Source organism: Lontra canadensis, unplaced genomic scaffold (genome assembly GCF_010015895.1).
Source record: "Lontra canadensis isolate GAN:19392208 unplaced genomic scaffold, GSC_riverotter_1.0 scaffold41, whole genome shotgun sequence".
NCBI lineage: Eukaryota > Metazoa > Chordata > Mammalia > Carnivora > Mustelidae > Lontra > Lontra canadensis.
In genome coordinates this window covers 7,350,544-7,364,388 of record NW_022631035.1, presented here as the reverse complement: position 1 = coordinate 7,364,388, position 13,845 = coordinate 7,350,544, and the positions used below count along the sequence as shown (strand labels likewise).

General features: G+C 59.0%; 1 protein-coding gene across 1 annotated transcript in view; it reads right to left on the bottom strand.

The window, feature by feature from the left end:
• Positions 1–216: 216 nt before the first annotated feature.
• The window catches only part of SDK2 (sidekick cell adhesion molecule 2), a 245,342-nt gene continuing 231,713 nt past the window's right edge, over positions 217–13,845 (bottom strand). The window contains exons 42-45 of the mRNA XM_032870716.1: positions 13,199–13,339; positions 12,792–12,930; positions 10,170–10,296; positions 217–909 (exon numbers count right to left, since the gene is read on the bottom strand). Coding sequence (XP_032726607.1) covers positions 556–909; positions 10,170–10,296; positions 12,792–12,930; positions 13,199–13,339 — 761 coding nt within the window. The 3' untranslated portion in view covers positions 217–555. The remainder of the gene's footprint in view (positions 910–10,169; positions 10,297–12,791; positions 12,931–13,198; positions 13,340–13,845) is intronic.

Below are 13,845 nucleotides of genomic sequence, written 5' to 3'. Positions count from 1 at the left end.
CTGTCTGTCCATCCATCCGTCCTTCCATCCAAGGCCTGCCAGTGACGCACGGGTAGGGATGGGCGGGTGCCAATAGAGAAGGTGAGCTTTGCCCCCCAGGGCTGCGTACCCTTGTGTGGCAGCCTTGCACACCAGCGAGCAGCAGTGGCCCCAGCACACGCAGAACGGGCAGCTGTCAGGACTTCCAGAAGCTTCTCATCCCCTCGGCATGGCATGCTGCCCTACAACTCTCCAGGCTTCAGCTTTCTCACAGCCCCCACCTCTCTCAGGCCCGGCCCAGCAGCCCCGACTCGGAACACAGTCTGCAAAGGGAGTGGCGGACCCCACAGTCTGGAGCCGACCCACCGCCAGCCCCGCACGGCCCCCCTCACGGCTTCCTTTTCTTCCTTCTCAACACCGGTTTTGCTGGCCCTGGAATCTCTGGAAAAATAAACTTAGGAGGTGAAAAGTTGACTTGGTTTCTTGGTGTTTTTGTTTTCTGGCAGGCAGTGCGGGGAGGGGCGGACGGGGAATTTGGTGCCGGTTTTTTTTCTCTTTCTTTGCCCCCTTCCGACGTCAAACGAACGAGGAAAATCCTGCTATAGGAGCCCGGGAGCCGGGGGTGAGGCTGCTGGGGGGGCGGTAGAGGGTGCTCTGCTGACTCGGGGGGTTTGGGGGGTTCTGGGGTGTTGGGGTCCGACTGGCCTTGGGCCGGAAGAGGCTGCCCTGCGGGGCGCTGCCGCTGTTGGCCCCGGGGCCGTGGTCCGGCTCGCCTGAGTCGCTCTCCGTGTAGCTGTACGCCTGGGCCCGCGAGATGCCTTTCTGCTGCCGCCGCCAAGAGTTGTAGTACGTGGGGTCGCTGATGTAGTGGTTGACAAAAGAGTGGGCCTTCTGGTGGGTCTGGTCGGCCTCGTACTCGCTGTCGCTTCCCTGGGAGGACGGAGAATCGGGGAGTCAGGGGCCCCCGGGGGCCAGGTCCGCGTGCTTGGAGGCTGGAAGGCGGCAGGTGACCCGGTCTGAAGCTCCCAAGCCCCGGACGGGGGGCCACCACCACCCCCCACTCACCACCAAGGGGCCCCGGCGCCCGGTCATGCCCACCTCCCCGGCCGTCGGAGCAGATCGTGGGGATGGAGCGCCCACCGTGGGGCCGATACACAGCCTGTGGGCACCTGGCGTGAATTGGAACTCGGAAAACCTGAGTTCTAATCCTTTTTTTCTTTTTTTTTCTGTCGTTCCCCCCACCCCCGTGGCCGTTCCCCGTTCCCTCCCCCGCCCCCACTGCGAGCGACCACCGACCTGCTTTCTGTTTCTGCGGATCTACCATACAGGCAGGGCCACAGAATGGGGGGCGTGGGGCGCTGGCTTCCTTCACTTAGCATGTTTTCGAGGCTGACTTCATCCTGCCTTTCCATCTGTTGTAGTTCTGATGCTCGGACCCCTGGGGCCTCGCTGACTCCGAGTGGTGACGGGCTCCCGGGGCAGGTCAATCCTTGCAGCTAGTGATGCCTTTTCCTATCACGCTGCCTCACTCTCCCCTGTCCCTCGTCACCCTAGGACTGGGTACCAGACAACCAGGCACAGCCCCTCTACCCCAGGGCCCACTGAATTTATTCAAACAAACCCCAGCTTGCTCCCACAATGAAGGCTCCTCCCCACGTGTCCCTCCTGGGCACAGGGAACCATTCCTGGGGACCCCGGTGCTTCCCCGAAATGGCCCTGCATGGTGTGATGCGTCCCCTTCTTCTTGGGAACTGTGAGTAATTCCATTTTTCAAGGGCAGTTATCCCCTGATCCACTGGCCTGGCCATACCCAGATCGTAGCAAAACCTACATTTTAGAGCAGAACGTTCCCGCCTGACATACCAAGTTCCAGCCTTGGTCTATCTCTGACTTACGGTGTGACTGGGGACAGGGCCAGGGCCAGACCTGCGGAGGCTCCTGGCACCGAAAGGGGATGCTGGTGCCCACCCACGTGTGACCCAGAATAAAGGCGACACTCAGTTATAAAACGAGCATGAGAAAAATATCAACAGAAGGCCCGAATTTCACACGACCGTGGCCCTGTGGCTTTTTCTCGTAAATGCAAAATATTAAATTATTCCTAAAATTTGCCGCTACTTCAGTGTCCCACCGTTGCTTCATCTGCCCACGGGGGGAGTCAGCAGGAGACGAGAGTTAGGCTGGGTTGTGAAGTAAAGCAGCATTCGCTCGTTGGTCTGGATCTGAGTCGTCGAGCTAAAAATATTGTGCGCCCCTCCCCCATGCCCAGCTCCCAGCACTGTTTTGAGAACCAAGAAGAGGACAGATGGGAGCACCCTTAGAACGCTCTGGAAGAGACACGCTCTGATTTGAGCGAGCAGTACACTCTCAGTGCAGCACAGCTCTAAATGCCTCACTTTGGTTACAGCGTCCCCACCCGAATTGACAGAGTCAGTACATTTGGTCAAACTACTTGGGATAAAAACCGCAGCAAGAAAACCCAGGGAGCCCAGTGCAGACACGTTCGTTCGCTGTGTCCCGCTCGGCAGGGAGGGCGAACAGAGAGTTGGTGACCTTGCTGCAAAGTGTCTGACCCACGGGGGAGTGCAAGGTGCACCTGCTCCCCAGGAGCCCGGAGACCCATAGGGCATCTAGCCCCTCTCGGGAAAGAGCCCCAAGGTACTGAGCTCCAGCACTGCCAGCCGGGGGAACAGGCACTTTGCCAGGCGGCGGGAGACTGTCGTTAACTTTCACACCTTGGTGCTGTGGACGCTACTGCTCTGTGAGTGCTGGGAACCCCGGTGTGGAGAGGGTGACAGCTCGCCCCGAGACACGAAGAGCTGGGGGGTTTGGATCTGCCGGATTTTCCAAAGCCCACACATGCTCTGAACGACCCCCCTCCTGCCGGGAGTTGGGAACAAGAGCCCTTCTACTCTCCCAGCATACATACTCCCTCCTCGATCTGCAAATTTCTGTCTGGCCCCTCCCCTCCTCCGCCTCACCCCTCCACAGTCCTGGCTGCTCTCCTTACCACCTCTCTGCACACCCTCCCAGGACCTCAGTCCTCTTGGCAGCCGGAGACAATGGAAAGTCCCTAGCTCTCCCCCTGACGCAGAGCAGCACAATGCGAGCCCCTCTCTTTGCTACTGCCCAGCTGCCGGCCCAGGAGGGAACAAAGGGGCCCTACAGACAGGGGCTCCATATGCCAAGAGTGGGGAGGGGGCTGAGGGCTGGGCACCTGAGGCCTGGGGCTGCGCGGGGGCGGCCCAGAGGCAGAGGAAGTCTGAGCAGGCTGTGATGGGAGCCATGCGGCAAGGGGCCGGGGCTGGGGGGAGGCTGGTCCCGGAGCAGTGAGGATCTGTTAAGTGTGAGGCGTGGGAGAGGGCCACCCCACAGTTCTGCCTAGGGTCAGGTCTTTCCAGAAGGGCCTCCACCAACTGGCCTGAAGGGTTGCTAGCATCGTTGCTAAAGGTTCTAGAACTTCGGCTAGCCCTGCAGGCGAGTCCACCACCGCGGCCCCATCCCAGAGTGAATGAGCATCTAGGTCACTTCCTGTGGTGCGGCCCAATCCCCACTCCGTCCCTGGCTAGCTAGGTGAAGTTCGACCCATCACCTGGCCACCACCAGCCTCAGCATCCCTGTCTGTAAAATGGGTAGATGTCTGCAGTTCACAGGTGGAAAACTACTGGAAGCCCTCCCCCCCCACCGCCGCCAGGAGGGCCGCAGAAGGAGCTGGGGTCACGGAGGGTGACTCTGCTCAGGCGGCTGGGAAAGGGGAAAGACGGTCAGCTCTGCCCCCAAAGTAAAGCATCACGAGAGTGGGGATGGGCCTCTCTGGCCCTCCCAGGGGGTCCAGACCCCAAAGCCCATTCACGCACATCATCACCGTCTGACGGTTACCAACTGCTGAGCACCTACTGTGTGCTGGACACTGTGGGGTGGCTTTCCGGACGGGCCTGGAAAAGCCACGGAAGCAAGAGCTGGGAGCCCCGGAGGCAGAGCTGCAGCAGGAGGAGTGTGGGGGGGGGGGGGGGGTTAGAGGTGGGCCTGCCCCACCCCCTGCTCTCCGAAGCCAGAGGGGGGGCGTCTGCCTCAGCGACTGCTCTTCTTCCTCCACCGCCTCGAACATCTGTTTCTTTTCTGCATGGGGGTGGGGTGAGAAGGGAAGAAAGCAGGCGAGGGGGGACCCCGGGCGCCCATTCTGGCTTTCAGCTCTCACGCGGGTCTCGGTAATTGAATGCAGCTTCCCAGTAACCGGCCCAGCACAAAGGGGACCTTTCACGGGCAGCCCCGCCAGGCCGCCAGGCAATCAGGCGACTGCTCCGGCTCCGGGCCTCTTAACAGCTCCTCAAAGCCAGTCACTCAGCAATTACCAGGTCTGGGCAGGGAAGCGGGGAGGGGGTGGAGCAGGCAGGAGGGGGACCCGGACAAGAGCCCACAACAAAAGAGAGGGGGGCAAAGGAGAGCCTCTTGCTCTCCTGCTGCTGCCAGCATGGTGGTGGCGGGGGGGTTGTCCTTCCCCAGACTCAGGACACGGAGCCCACGTAGGGTGCCCTCATCTCACTGAGGCTCCAGAAATCTAGCAGGAATGTGCTGCCCTTCATGACAGGAGGTCCCCCGTACCGGACCCTTGGGAGGCTGGTAGCTGGAGGCCCTCCCTGGTTGGTGGCCCAGGGGCTCTCTGCGTGGGATGAGGCTAGCCCTGCATCGGCCCCTTGGACACCCTTCCCCTTGGGCCAGTGCGCGGGCCTCTCCTGGGCACCAGAGGTGGGAGTGAGGAGGGGCTGAGCGTCTCCCTCTCTAGGAGCCCCCTTTATGCATCATTTTGTTAGGGATCTGGGCTTCTTGTACTCAGACAGCTAGAAACCTTCCCCCAGGAATGTCCTTTTAAGTGTCAGCTTAGGGACACCTGGCTGGTAGGGTCAGTTCAGCATCTGCCTTTGGCTCAGGTCACGGTCCCAGGGTCCTGGGATTGAGCCCCGTGTCGGGCTCAGTGGGAAGTCTGCTTCTCTCTCCCTCTGCTCCCCCTTCTTGCTCTCTCTCTCTCAAATAAATAAATAAATCTTTAAATAATAAATAATCTTGTGTCAGCTCAGACACAAGGCCCCCTATGCCCTTCCATACAGGTGAAATGACAGTCAATGTGTCCCTCCCCCACCACCCCGCTGTCAGACACGCTTACGTCTAGAGGCTTCACAGAAGGTCACTTGGATGGGAGGGTTGTTGGGGTCAGTGAAGGCTTCTCTCTCCTTCCATCTCCCTTCTGTGCCAGGCGTCTGGGCGAGGCCAGGCCGCCACAGACGAGGCCCTCAGTGGCTGGACCCAGACTCGAATGCCCACGGCCTGCACTTCTAAGCTCTGTGATCAAGGGCACTCTGCTGGACTTCCCTGAGCCTCAGTCTCCCCCAGCTGTTAACCGGGGGTCCTGCAACTTGCATGGGGGGACGGCTAGATTTTAAATAAGAACATGTACAGTGCCCGGCCCAACAGGTAGCTTGGCCTCCTTCCTCCTGGACTCCCTCTGCCCTGCCCGTAGTGTGTTTCTAGCTTGGCACAAGCTCGGGCTTCTTCGGCCTGCATGGGTCAGCCTGAGGAGTTGCAGGAGACGGGCCTCAGTGAATCTCTTAGATTCATGGCCCAACTCAATGGACAAGAGGCAAACACGGATGAAAAACCAGAAACTCAAGACACCCAGAGGGAGGGGATGACAGAAACACTTCGCCAAATGCAAACCTATAAACCCTTACTGCTCCCGTTGATGCATGACCCAGTCCTGTTCACACTTGGAGGCCCAGCTGAAATGCCACCTCCTCCAGGCAGCCCCCCGTGACCTTCCCCCAAGATTCCTCACAGGGCTTTCTGTCCCTGCACCACAAGAAACAGGAGGCCTTTTGCTCCCCATTTTCTTCCTGAAGTTAGATACTATGGTGCCATAGTAATGAAATGAAAACATGGGGTTATTTGAAACATGTGGTCTTCCCTAATGGGTCCTAACACACCATAATGCAACGCTCCTAAGAGCCTGTCTTGCTCACTACGGGAGTCGCCGTGTGTAAACCATGCTTGGTACTATTTAGTGGGTGCAGAAAAAACAGTTGTTGAATAAACGCACTGAGAAAGGAATGAACAGGTTCCCGAGAGGACAAAACCAGACAGGTGCTGCCCAGGGCCCGATCCAAGCATGGCACACGGTAGGGGTGTAGGGGCTTAGGTGGGGGGCCTGGCCTCGTCGTCAGAGGCTCCCTGACTCATGCAACAGGTAACCCCACCAGGCTTCGCCGAGTGCTCTGAGGGTAAAGCGGTACCAACCTTGAACAATCCTTAGGGTCATTCCTGGCCGCCCAGAAGGGCTCCCTAAATGTTCACGCTTATAAAACCTAATCTGTTGGGTGTATTTTCTTACTTTTCTACACAGGCTTAATTTCATCACAAAGCACTTCCCAGGGCTTCCCAAGAAATCACAAAGACTGCATACTTATTAGGAGAGGCATGCCATTGGCTGGAAGTCCTTTCCCATTGAGATTTACTGGTGCGCCATGTCATTTTTCTCCCATACTTGAGCTCTTATTTTGAAAATGAACTTGGAATGCAGCCATACTTGGTTTTTAAAAGTTGCATCAGACAAGCCCCGGCCTCTTCAAACCTCAGCCTTTGTGTGTCACCAGCACCCCTCTGGAGACAGCCCGTCTCCCCTCCCGCCCCCCAGTCTACCCAGAGCCCCGTTATGGCCTTGCTCACATCTTATCGTGTGTGTTTGTTTATAAGCAACGTGGACCTTTGTTTATTACCATATCACAGGAAAAGGGCTGGGCGGGTTTCTACCCATTTTGGAGAGTCTGTTTTGGGTGGTCTGACTTGGACTGGAAACCAGGCAGCCTGTGCAGAACTGGCTCTCAGAGGACCTGGGGGGAGGGGCGCTTCACAAAGTCAGGCCATCATTCTCCAGAGCCGCTGAAAGGCTGGGGACCCCGCCTGCATGGTTGCTGACCCTGGTGGGGTACGCTCCTGCAGACGCCATCCCGTGCGGGGGGCCCGTGGAGCACATGCCATGAGCCCCAGCTGCGGTCACCGTGGCGGATGCTCTCCGTACAGCCTCTCACGGGGGCCAGAGAGCAGTCCTAGGGTCTGCTTATTTATGCTGCAACAAGGGCGTCCGAGAGACACCGGCTGTTCTGTCTCCGAGTCTGTCCCCTCTAGCCCACCAGGAGCTCCTTGGAGGCAGGGTCATGTCTCCGTCATCTCCATGTCCCTGGAGTCCATGCTCAAGGAACGAGTGGTGAGCGACCCCTGAGCCGTGCACCTCTGAGGATGCCAGTCCAGGAGCCCAGGCCACCTGAGGTGGCCCAAAGCCAATGGCCTGGTTTTCAAGAACCATTCCAAAGCAAACAGACCCCAAGGATCCTGACTGCCTTTCCCCAGAGCCCCGTGAAGAGCCTGGCACTGCACGGGCCTGACTCCATCCCCTCTCATGGCCCCAAGAAGAGTCGCTTGGACAGGGTGCCATAGTGCTGAGTGGGGGTGAGCTGTGAAGGACCCCTCCCCCTTCCCGGAGTCAAGGAGGGGGAGGGGCTGGGCCACAACTTTTCACATGAGCATCTCCCTGCTCGGAGCCACCTTACGACAGGGCTGGATGGTCCCCTGAGGGAGCCACTGGGCAAAGCTCCTGGGGCAGCTTTCTTGGGGACAACCTTAATGCCTCTGGCACTTTGCTCTGGGTGTGTGTCTTTATCCTTTGAAGATGAGCTTGAGTTTTGTTTTTTGTTTTTCTTTCAAGAAAACCCACAGTTACTTGTTCTCGAGAGTGTCTCATTGGCTGGTTCTGAAGGCCTTTCCAGAAAGGTCTGCCGTGAGGGTGACGTCACCGGCTTTGGGACAGGGGAGAGCCAAGGAGCCAAGCTGGGCTCTGGGTCAGAAGGGCCCGTGGGCAGGGTCCATCTCCACACCTCTTGGCTCTGGGGCCTGAGCCAACTCAGTGAAGCTCTCTGAGCCTCAGTTCCCCATCTGTACAAATGACAGGACACTAAGGCCATTCAGAGGGTCACTGTGATTGTGGTGAGGCCTGTGGGATGGTAAGCACAGCCCCCAGGGCTGGTGACCCTGCCCAGCGGCACTACTCTGAAGGGCCATGCCTCTTGGAAAGTGTGTGTTCTGACCTTGGTCCAAAAGGGATGGCTTGACAACCGTGAACCTTTGTCTCTCCTGCTAACCTGCTTGGTCTTGACTAGCTTCCCTAGCTTCCCCCATGGCTGACCCTTCTGTGCTTTAAGAACACACTCCATGCCAAGACGGACACTGGGGAGGTGACCGACCTCAGGACTGTCACAAGTCTCTGTCTTCATGGAACTTAGCTTGAAATAAACTAACTTAACTTGAGATAAATAAATCCAAATCAAACCTCAAACCAGGCGGGGCTCTGGGCCTGGGCTGGGCTCCACTGCACCCCTTGAAAGGGAATGTGGGAGTTCTGCTGTGACAACTGGCTTCTGGAACCAGGAGGCCGCCCCTCCCCAGGGCATGTGCTCCTGCTCCCCTCCCCGTAGGGGACTGGTTCCAGATTGTTATGGAAACTGCATTCAAGTGATGGGCTTGTTTCAAACAAAAGACACTAGGGGCAAAGCGGAGAATTCCAGGGACTCTGCTAGGTCTTGGGGGCGACTAAAGTGAGATGGTCTTCAGATAAGGATTCATCTGAATCTGTCCATGACTCCCTCAAGGCTGGGGGTCCTGGCCTGGCCTCAGGGACCAACTCTGCATCCTGACTTATGTGGAGATGGCCATGGGCCATCTGGAGATACCCGGGCAGGACCTCCCTCCCGGAAAGGTCAGTGCCCAGCCAATGAGTGTGCAGGACCAAGGCCCTCTGTGGGAGGTCGAAGGGGGCTAATCAGAGCAGCCCGGGGTGTCCCTTCCGCTGGTCCCTGCCTTTGATCTCCATAGACAGGTGCACGGCGTTAAGGAGCCCTCTGTCATAGCCTCATGGGCAGAGGGAGTCCCTTTACTTGAACTTTCCCTTGAGTGCCTAGAACCTAAACGCTCACTGCCCGCCTTGGGGAGAAAGAAAGAACAACCTTGCTTCCATGGAGCACGGGGCCTTGGAAATCCCGGGATGTATATGGCCGTAAAGCGTTAAACACTTAAAATAAGAAGCCATAACCTGAGTCATGTGAGTTCCTGCGTTAGCCAGGCTAAGTTGGTGTCTCTGTCACTGTCAGCTCTGTCTGAGCTGTGCTGTTGTTAGCTCCAGCCTTGTGGGCCCTGCCAAGCCCTGGAGCTGAGCAAAACAGTAGTGAGCCAGAGGCCCCGGGTCCACTGGGCCCACGACTGGATCCTGGGGATGGGGCACCTCCCCAGGGCTGACAGCCTTTTGCTCCTGTCCTCTCCCAGGACTGGGCAGAAAAGGTCTAGGGCGTGGGACGCGGTGGGCAACCACTGGGCTTGGCCAAGGCCAAGATGGCTGGGTGGGAGGCCGTGACCTTGCTTCACTGGAATGCACTCACCCCCTCTCGCCATCGTCTGGGACAGTGTCCCCGTGCGGCCCACTTAATGGCAGCCTCTCCAGAGCTGTGTGTCTCCCCGAGGCACCATCTCCTTCTTCAGATGGAAGTTGACATTCATCAGACAGCTGCTGTGTGTGCTTGCTAAGCTTCTCTGGGCCTAGTCTCAGCAATCCCACTGCCCCATGATACAGCCTCTTACTGTCCCTGCTTGTTCCACAGATGGAGAAACAGGTTCAAAGGGGTCGTGTGCCCCACCCCGGATGCCCTGGCCCACAGGCAGCAGAGCCGGGATTCAAACTCGGGCTTGAGCCTCCAAAGCTGAAGGCCTCGCCGCTCCATCCTTGGGGCTCCAGAACTTACAGCTCGTGGTTTCAGGAGCTCGCTCGGACCCAGACGAGCTAAGCTCAGCCCTGGCAATACGGGCCTCCTTCTCCTCGTCCTCATGAGCTCCTCTGCAGGCCAGAGAGCGTGGGGACACTCCAGACGCTCTAAAGGACCGGGCTCTTGGGGGCTCTTCTCTGGTCAAGGTTACAGGCCCCCATTAGCCCTGGAGCAAACTCTGAGCAGAGCTTTGGAGGGGACGGCGGGTCCACAGACGATTCCCAGCTAGTTTTCTGGGGCTCCATAAAGGGCAGGAGCGAAGAAGCCCAGGTTCTGGGCCATCACACAGGCCCGAGGTCTGGGAAGGGGCTGGACCCCGCTCCCGCCCCTCACCTGAGAGTCGGAGATTTCTGAGGGTTTCTCGGTCAGGCTGCTGCTCTCTGCCGGGATGAGGTCATTGTACTTGGTGACGTCCTCGTCAGAGTAGTGGAGGCTGCCTGGGCTGGGCCGGGGAGGTGACCTGGAGGGAGTGGGGGTGAGGCTGAGAGGTGGCCCTACCCACAGCGGCTGGCCTGGCCAGAGAGGCACAGCGGGCCTGGTAGGGCACTGACCCTCGGTGTCTCTGTCATATGCTCCTCCTCTGGTTCCCATAGGCCTGGGCCTTGGGCTGGGGGACCCCAGGGGTGGGAGAGGCTCCATTGGACCAACCTCCTGAATCAGCTTCAGGGAAACGGAGGGGTAGCACCCCACTTCCCACTGGATTCTCCACTCGTGGTTTTAAGGCCTCAGGCACTGGGATCACTTGGCAGGAATGTTACAAAGCCTTTTGGAGCCTGGAGACCTCCCAGGTCAGAATCCCAGGTGAGGCCTATGTGCTGGCGCGACAGGCAAACCCTCCCCCAGGTCATTCTTGACCTCACCAAGGGAGCTTTAGACGGTTAATGCAAAGGGTTAAGAGAAGAAATGAAACCTCTGCCTCCTCCTTCCAGATCTGCTCAGAGACCAGAAATAAATTCGGGCACGGAGTCTTGCCCTACCTCTGAAAATCAGCCTTCAAGAAAGAGAATTTCCCAGTGAGTTAGAGACCTGACTCTGTCATCTGCGCAAACATGCAGGACAGGGCACCTGAGCACTCCACCTGCCACAGGTGCCTGGAGGCTGGAGGCAGGGCTGTGCTTTCCAGAACCCCTGAGCTGAGGGTGAGGGCAGCGGGCTGGGCAGGCTCCTGGGGTGCCCAGCAGATGGCTAGGGTCTTTCATGACCCTGCCCTATCCGTGCTTCCTGGGGACTGGGCTCAAGGGAGGCCCTGCTGAGGGCCTGGCATCCTGAGGTCTGCCCAGCCTGCTCTAGGAAGGGCTCTGGAGCCATGGACCTGAATGCCGGCTGCCCCCAACCGGGGCCAGCTGTGCCTTCCTACAGAAATGGTGTCCTGGGACCAATCCCATGGCCTGGGAGTATGTCACAAGCAGCCTCCCCACCACCTCCAACCTCTCGGACTCTATCTGCACTGATATGATTCCAAATAACAAAGCCGCATCCTTAACTACTTAAAAATAAAACCATAACAATAGTGGCAGCAGCCTCAGGTAGGCGAGATGGGCAGACACGTGACGCTGGGACAGGGGAGAAGGGGTGTCAGGCTCAGGCTGTCTTGGCCACGAGCAGGGCGAGTAGGGGGCTGACGGTGTCACCAGGGCTGGGTCAGACTCCAGGAGCCCGGGGCTGGTTTGGCGTCAAGAGGATTTCTGTGTGTACACAGCAGGGTAGGGGACACGCGGGGGCCCTGGTGTGTGTACTCTGGGGGCGTGAGAGGCAGGCGAGGCCGGGTCATCCGTGAAACGCCCCCTTGTTCCATGTGGCAGGGCCCCGGAGCCAGCGCGGCGGGGCTGCGGCGGACCTGCTGGGCCCACCACCGCGGCCTCAAATGGCTCTTTCTTTGGAAAGCTGGCTTTGGCGGGGGATGAGAGCGGGGCCTGCTGGCCTGTACGCTCCTCCCTCTGTCCTCCTGATGAACACACACATCGCCTCTTCCCTCCAGGACGAGACAGAGAGAAGCTTTGTGAGCTGTGCCTGGCCCGAGTGCCCCTCCGATGAACTGGGAATGTTAATAGGGCTGAGGCCAAAAGGACAGGCGCTCCCGGGCTGCAGACCGGCCTCCCCCCGCAGCTCTCCTGAGCTCCCTGGAGCATCAAACTGCCAGGTCACATCAGGGGAGGGTCAGGTGGGCCTCAGCAGTTGCCCTGGCCCTTGGAAATGGGCCCCCCAGCCCGCGCCGGGGAGTGGCGTAGGGGAGGGGACACAGGGTTGGAAAGAAGTCAGGAAGAAACAGGACCCAGGGTTGGAGAGAAGTCAGGAAGAAACGGAACCAAGGGTACCGCCAGCCGGGACCTTTCCTGACTGGCTCTTCCAAGGTGCTGCCCTTTGAGGACGACGCTGGGAGCACGGGCTCGTGGGGTGAAAGGAGAACACTGGTCTGTAAGACGCGTGCGTAAGGGCCCAGGGGAGAGGGTGTCCATACTCTGAGTGCCCTTTCTTTCCAGAACAGGGAGGAGGCAGGTAAGGCATAGGCCATGATGGGGGGACTCCAGGCACCCGTCACTCGAGTGTGTCTGCCTCGCCTACGTTTGTGGGGCCCGCCTCACTGCTGGGGCCGGTGGCTCTCCTGGCCTCGGGCCTGTTCCTCCAAGCAGCTGGCTCCAAAAGGCAGTAGGTTGGGTCACAAAATTGTACAAGTTCTTTGCACTTGGCTGTCCTTGTCAGAAGCCCTGTGTCCCCACCTCCTTGTGACTTTCCCCACCGTGTTCTCACACCGGCCTGGGGCCCCCATAGCCTGGTTGTGTTGCTTGGGCCCTGTTGATTGTCCCCGGCCCCTGAGCCCAAATGCCATCATTGGGACAGTGAGACTAAGTGGGCACAGCCTGCTCTGTGGCCTTCCCCCGAGTCCTCCACGCCCTGGGCCCTGCTGGCCCCCAAACCTCTGGCCTCTGCCCCTCACCCGTGCAGAGAGCCCTCTACCTGGTATACAGGCCATTCTTCCGGCAGAAGGAATTCTTGACGGACAGCCGCCGGTTGTTGAGTTCCAGAGCAGGGAAACTGCTTTCATCCAAGCTCATCATCTCCCCGTGGCCGAGGGCACCAGACTTGGCATTGTTCCCTGGGTGGGGGCGGGGTGGGGGAGACAGGATCCAGTCACCTATGTCACCCCTTTAGACTGCTGGCCTCCCCTCCCCCACCCGGCCAGGTGGCTCATTCTCTCTCTCGCTACAGGTGAGACCAAACGGAAGATGGAGGCTGTACACAGAGGCCCTAGGCTGCTCCTCCTCGCAGGGCAGACGCCTCCCTAGGAGAGAGAGGACCCCCGGCCCCACCTTGCCAAAACAGAGGCAGACCCCTCTGGCCGGCGGGGCTTGGTCTCAGCTCACCAGAGTCTGTCTTCTTGGCGTACTTCTTGCTCTGGCCTCGGATAATGAGCACGAAGACCAGGAGGAGGATGAAGATGAGACCCACGAGGGCAATGACCACCAAGAACCACCACTCCTCGTAGAAAGGGTTGGCCTTCTGGGCTGGAACATGAACGGGGACGTCAGGTCTGGGGTGCTAGGCTGCCTCCCGCCTCCACGCCTCCCACTGCAGCCGGGACCCTACCACAGACCCCAGGCAAGGTCTGTGTCATCCCAGTGAGGCACAACCCAAGACAAGGTTGGCCGGGAGAGCTGAATCTCAAGTGCCGGTAAGGGGATGCCTGGCAGGCTGCTCTGAGCTCTGAGGCTGCCTCTGGACTTACCAGGAAAGAGTACGGGGATTGATTAGTGATGTCTGCCAAAGACACAGGACTGAGAAGACCCGGTGTGCATGCTATTTTTTTTTCCTCCCCCTCTTGCCACCCATGGCCTAGGGGCTACCTGGGCAGGGAGGCCCCAGACTTGTATTGGAAAAGTACCCATCTGGCGTGTGATAGGCCTGGGAGAGTTGCTCCCAGGGTCAGGACTCCATCTTTCTCCAGTAGCTGAGAGTGAGGGGAGTCAGGAGGGTGGACGTGAGCGGGTCTTCAGAATGCTTCCTCCAGCCA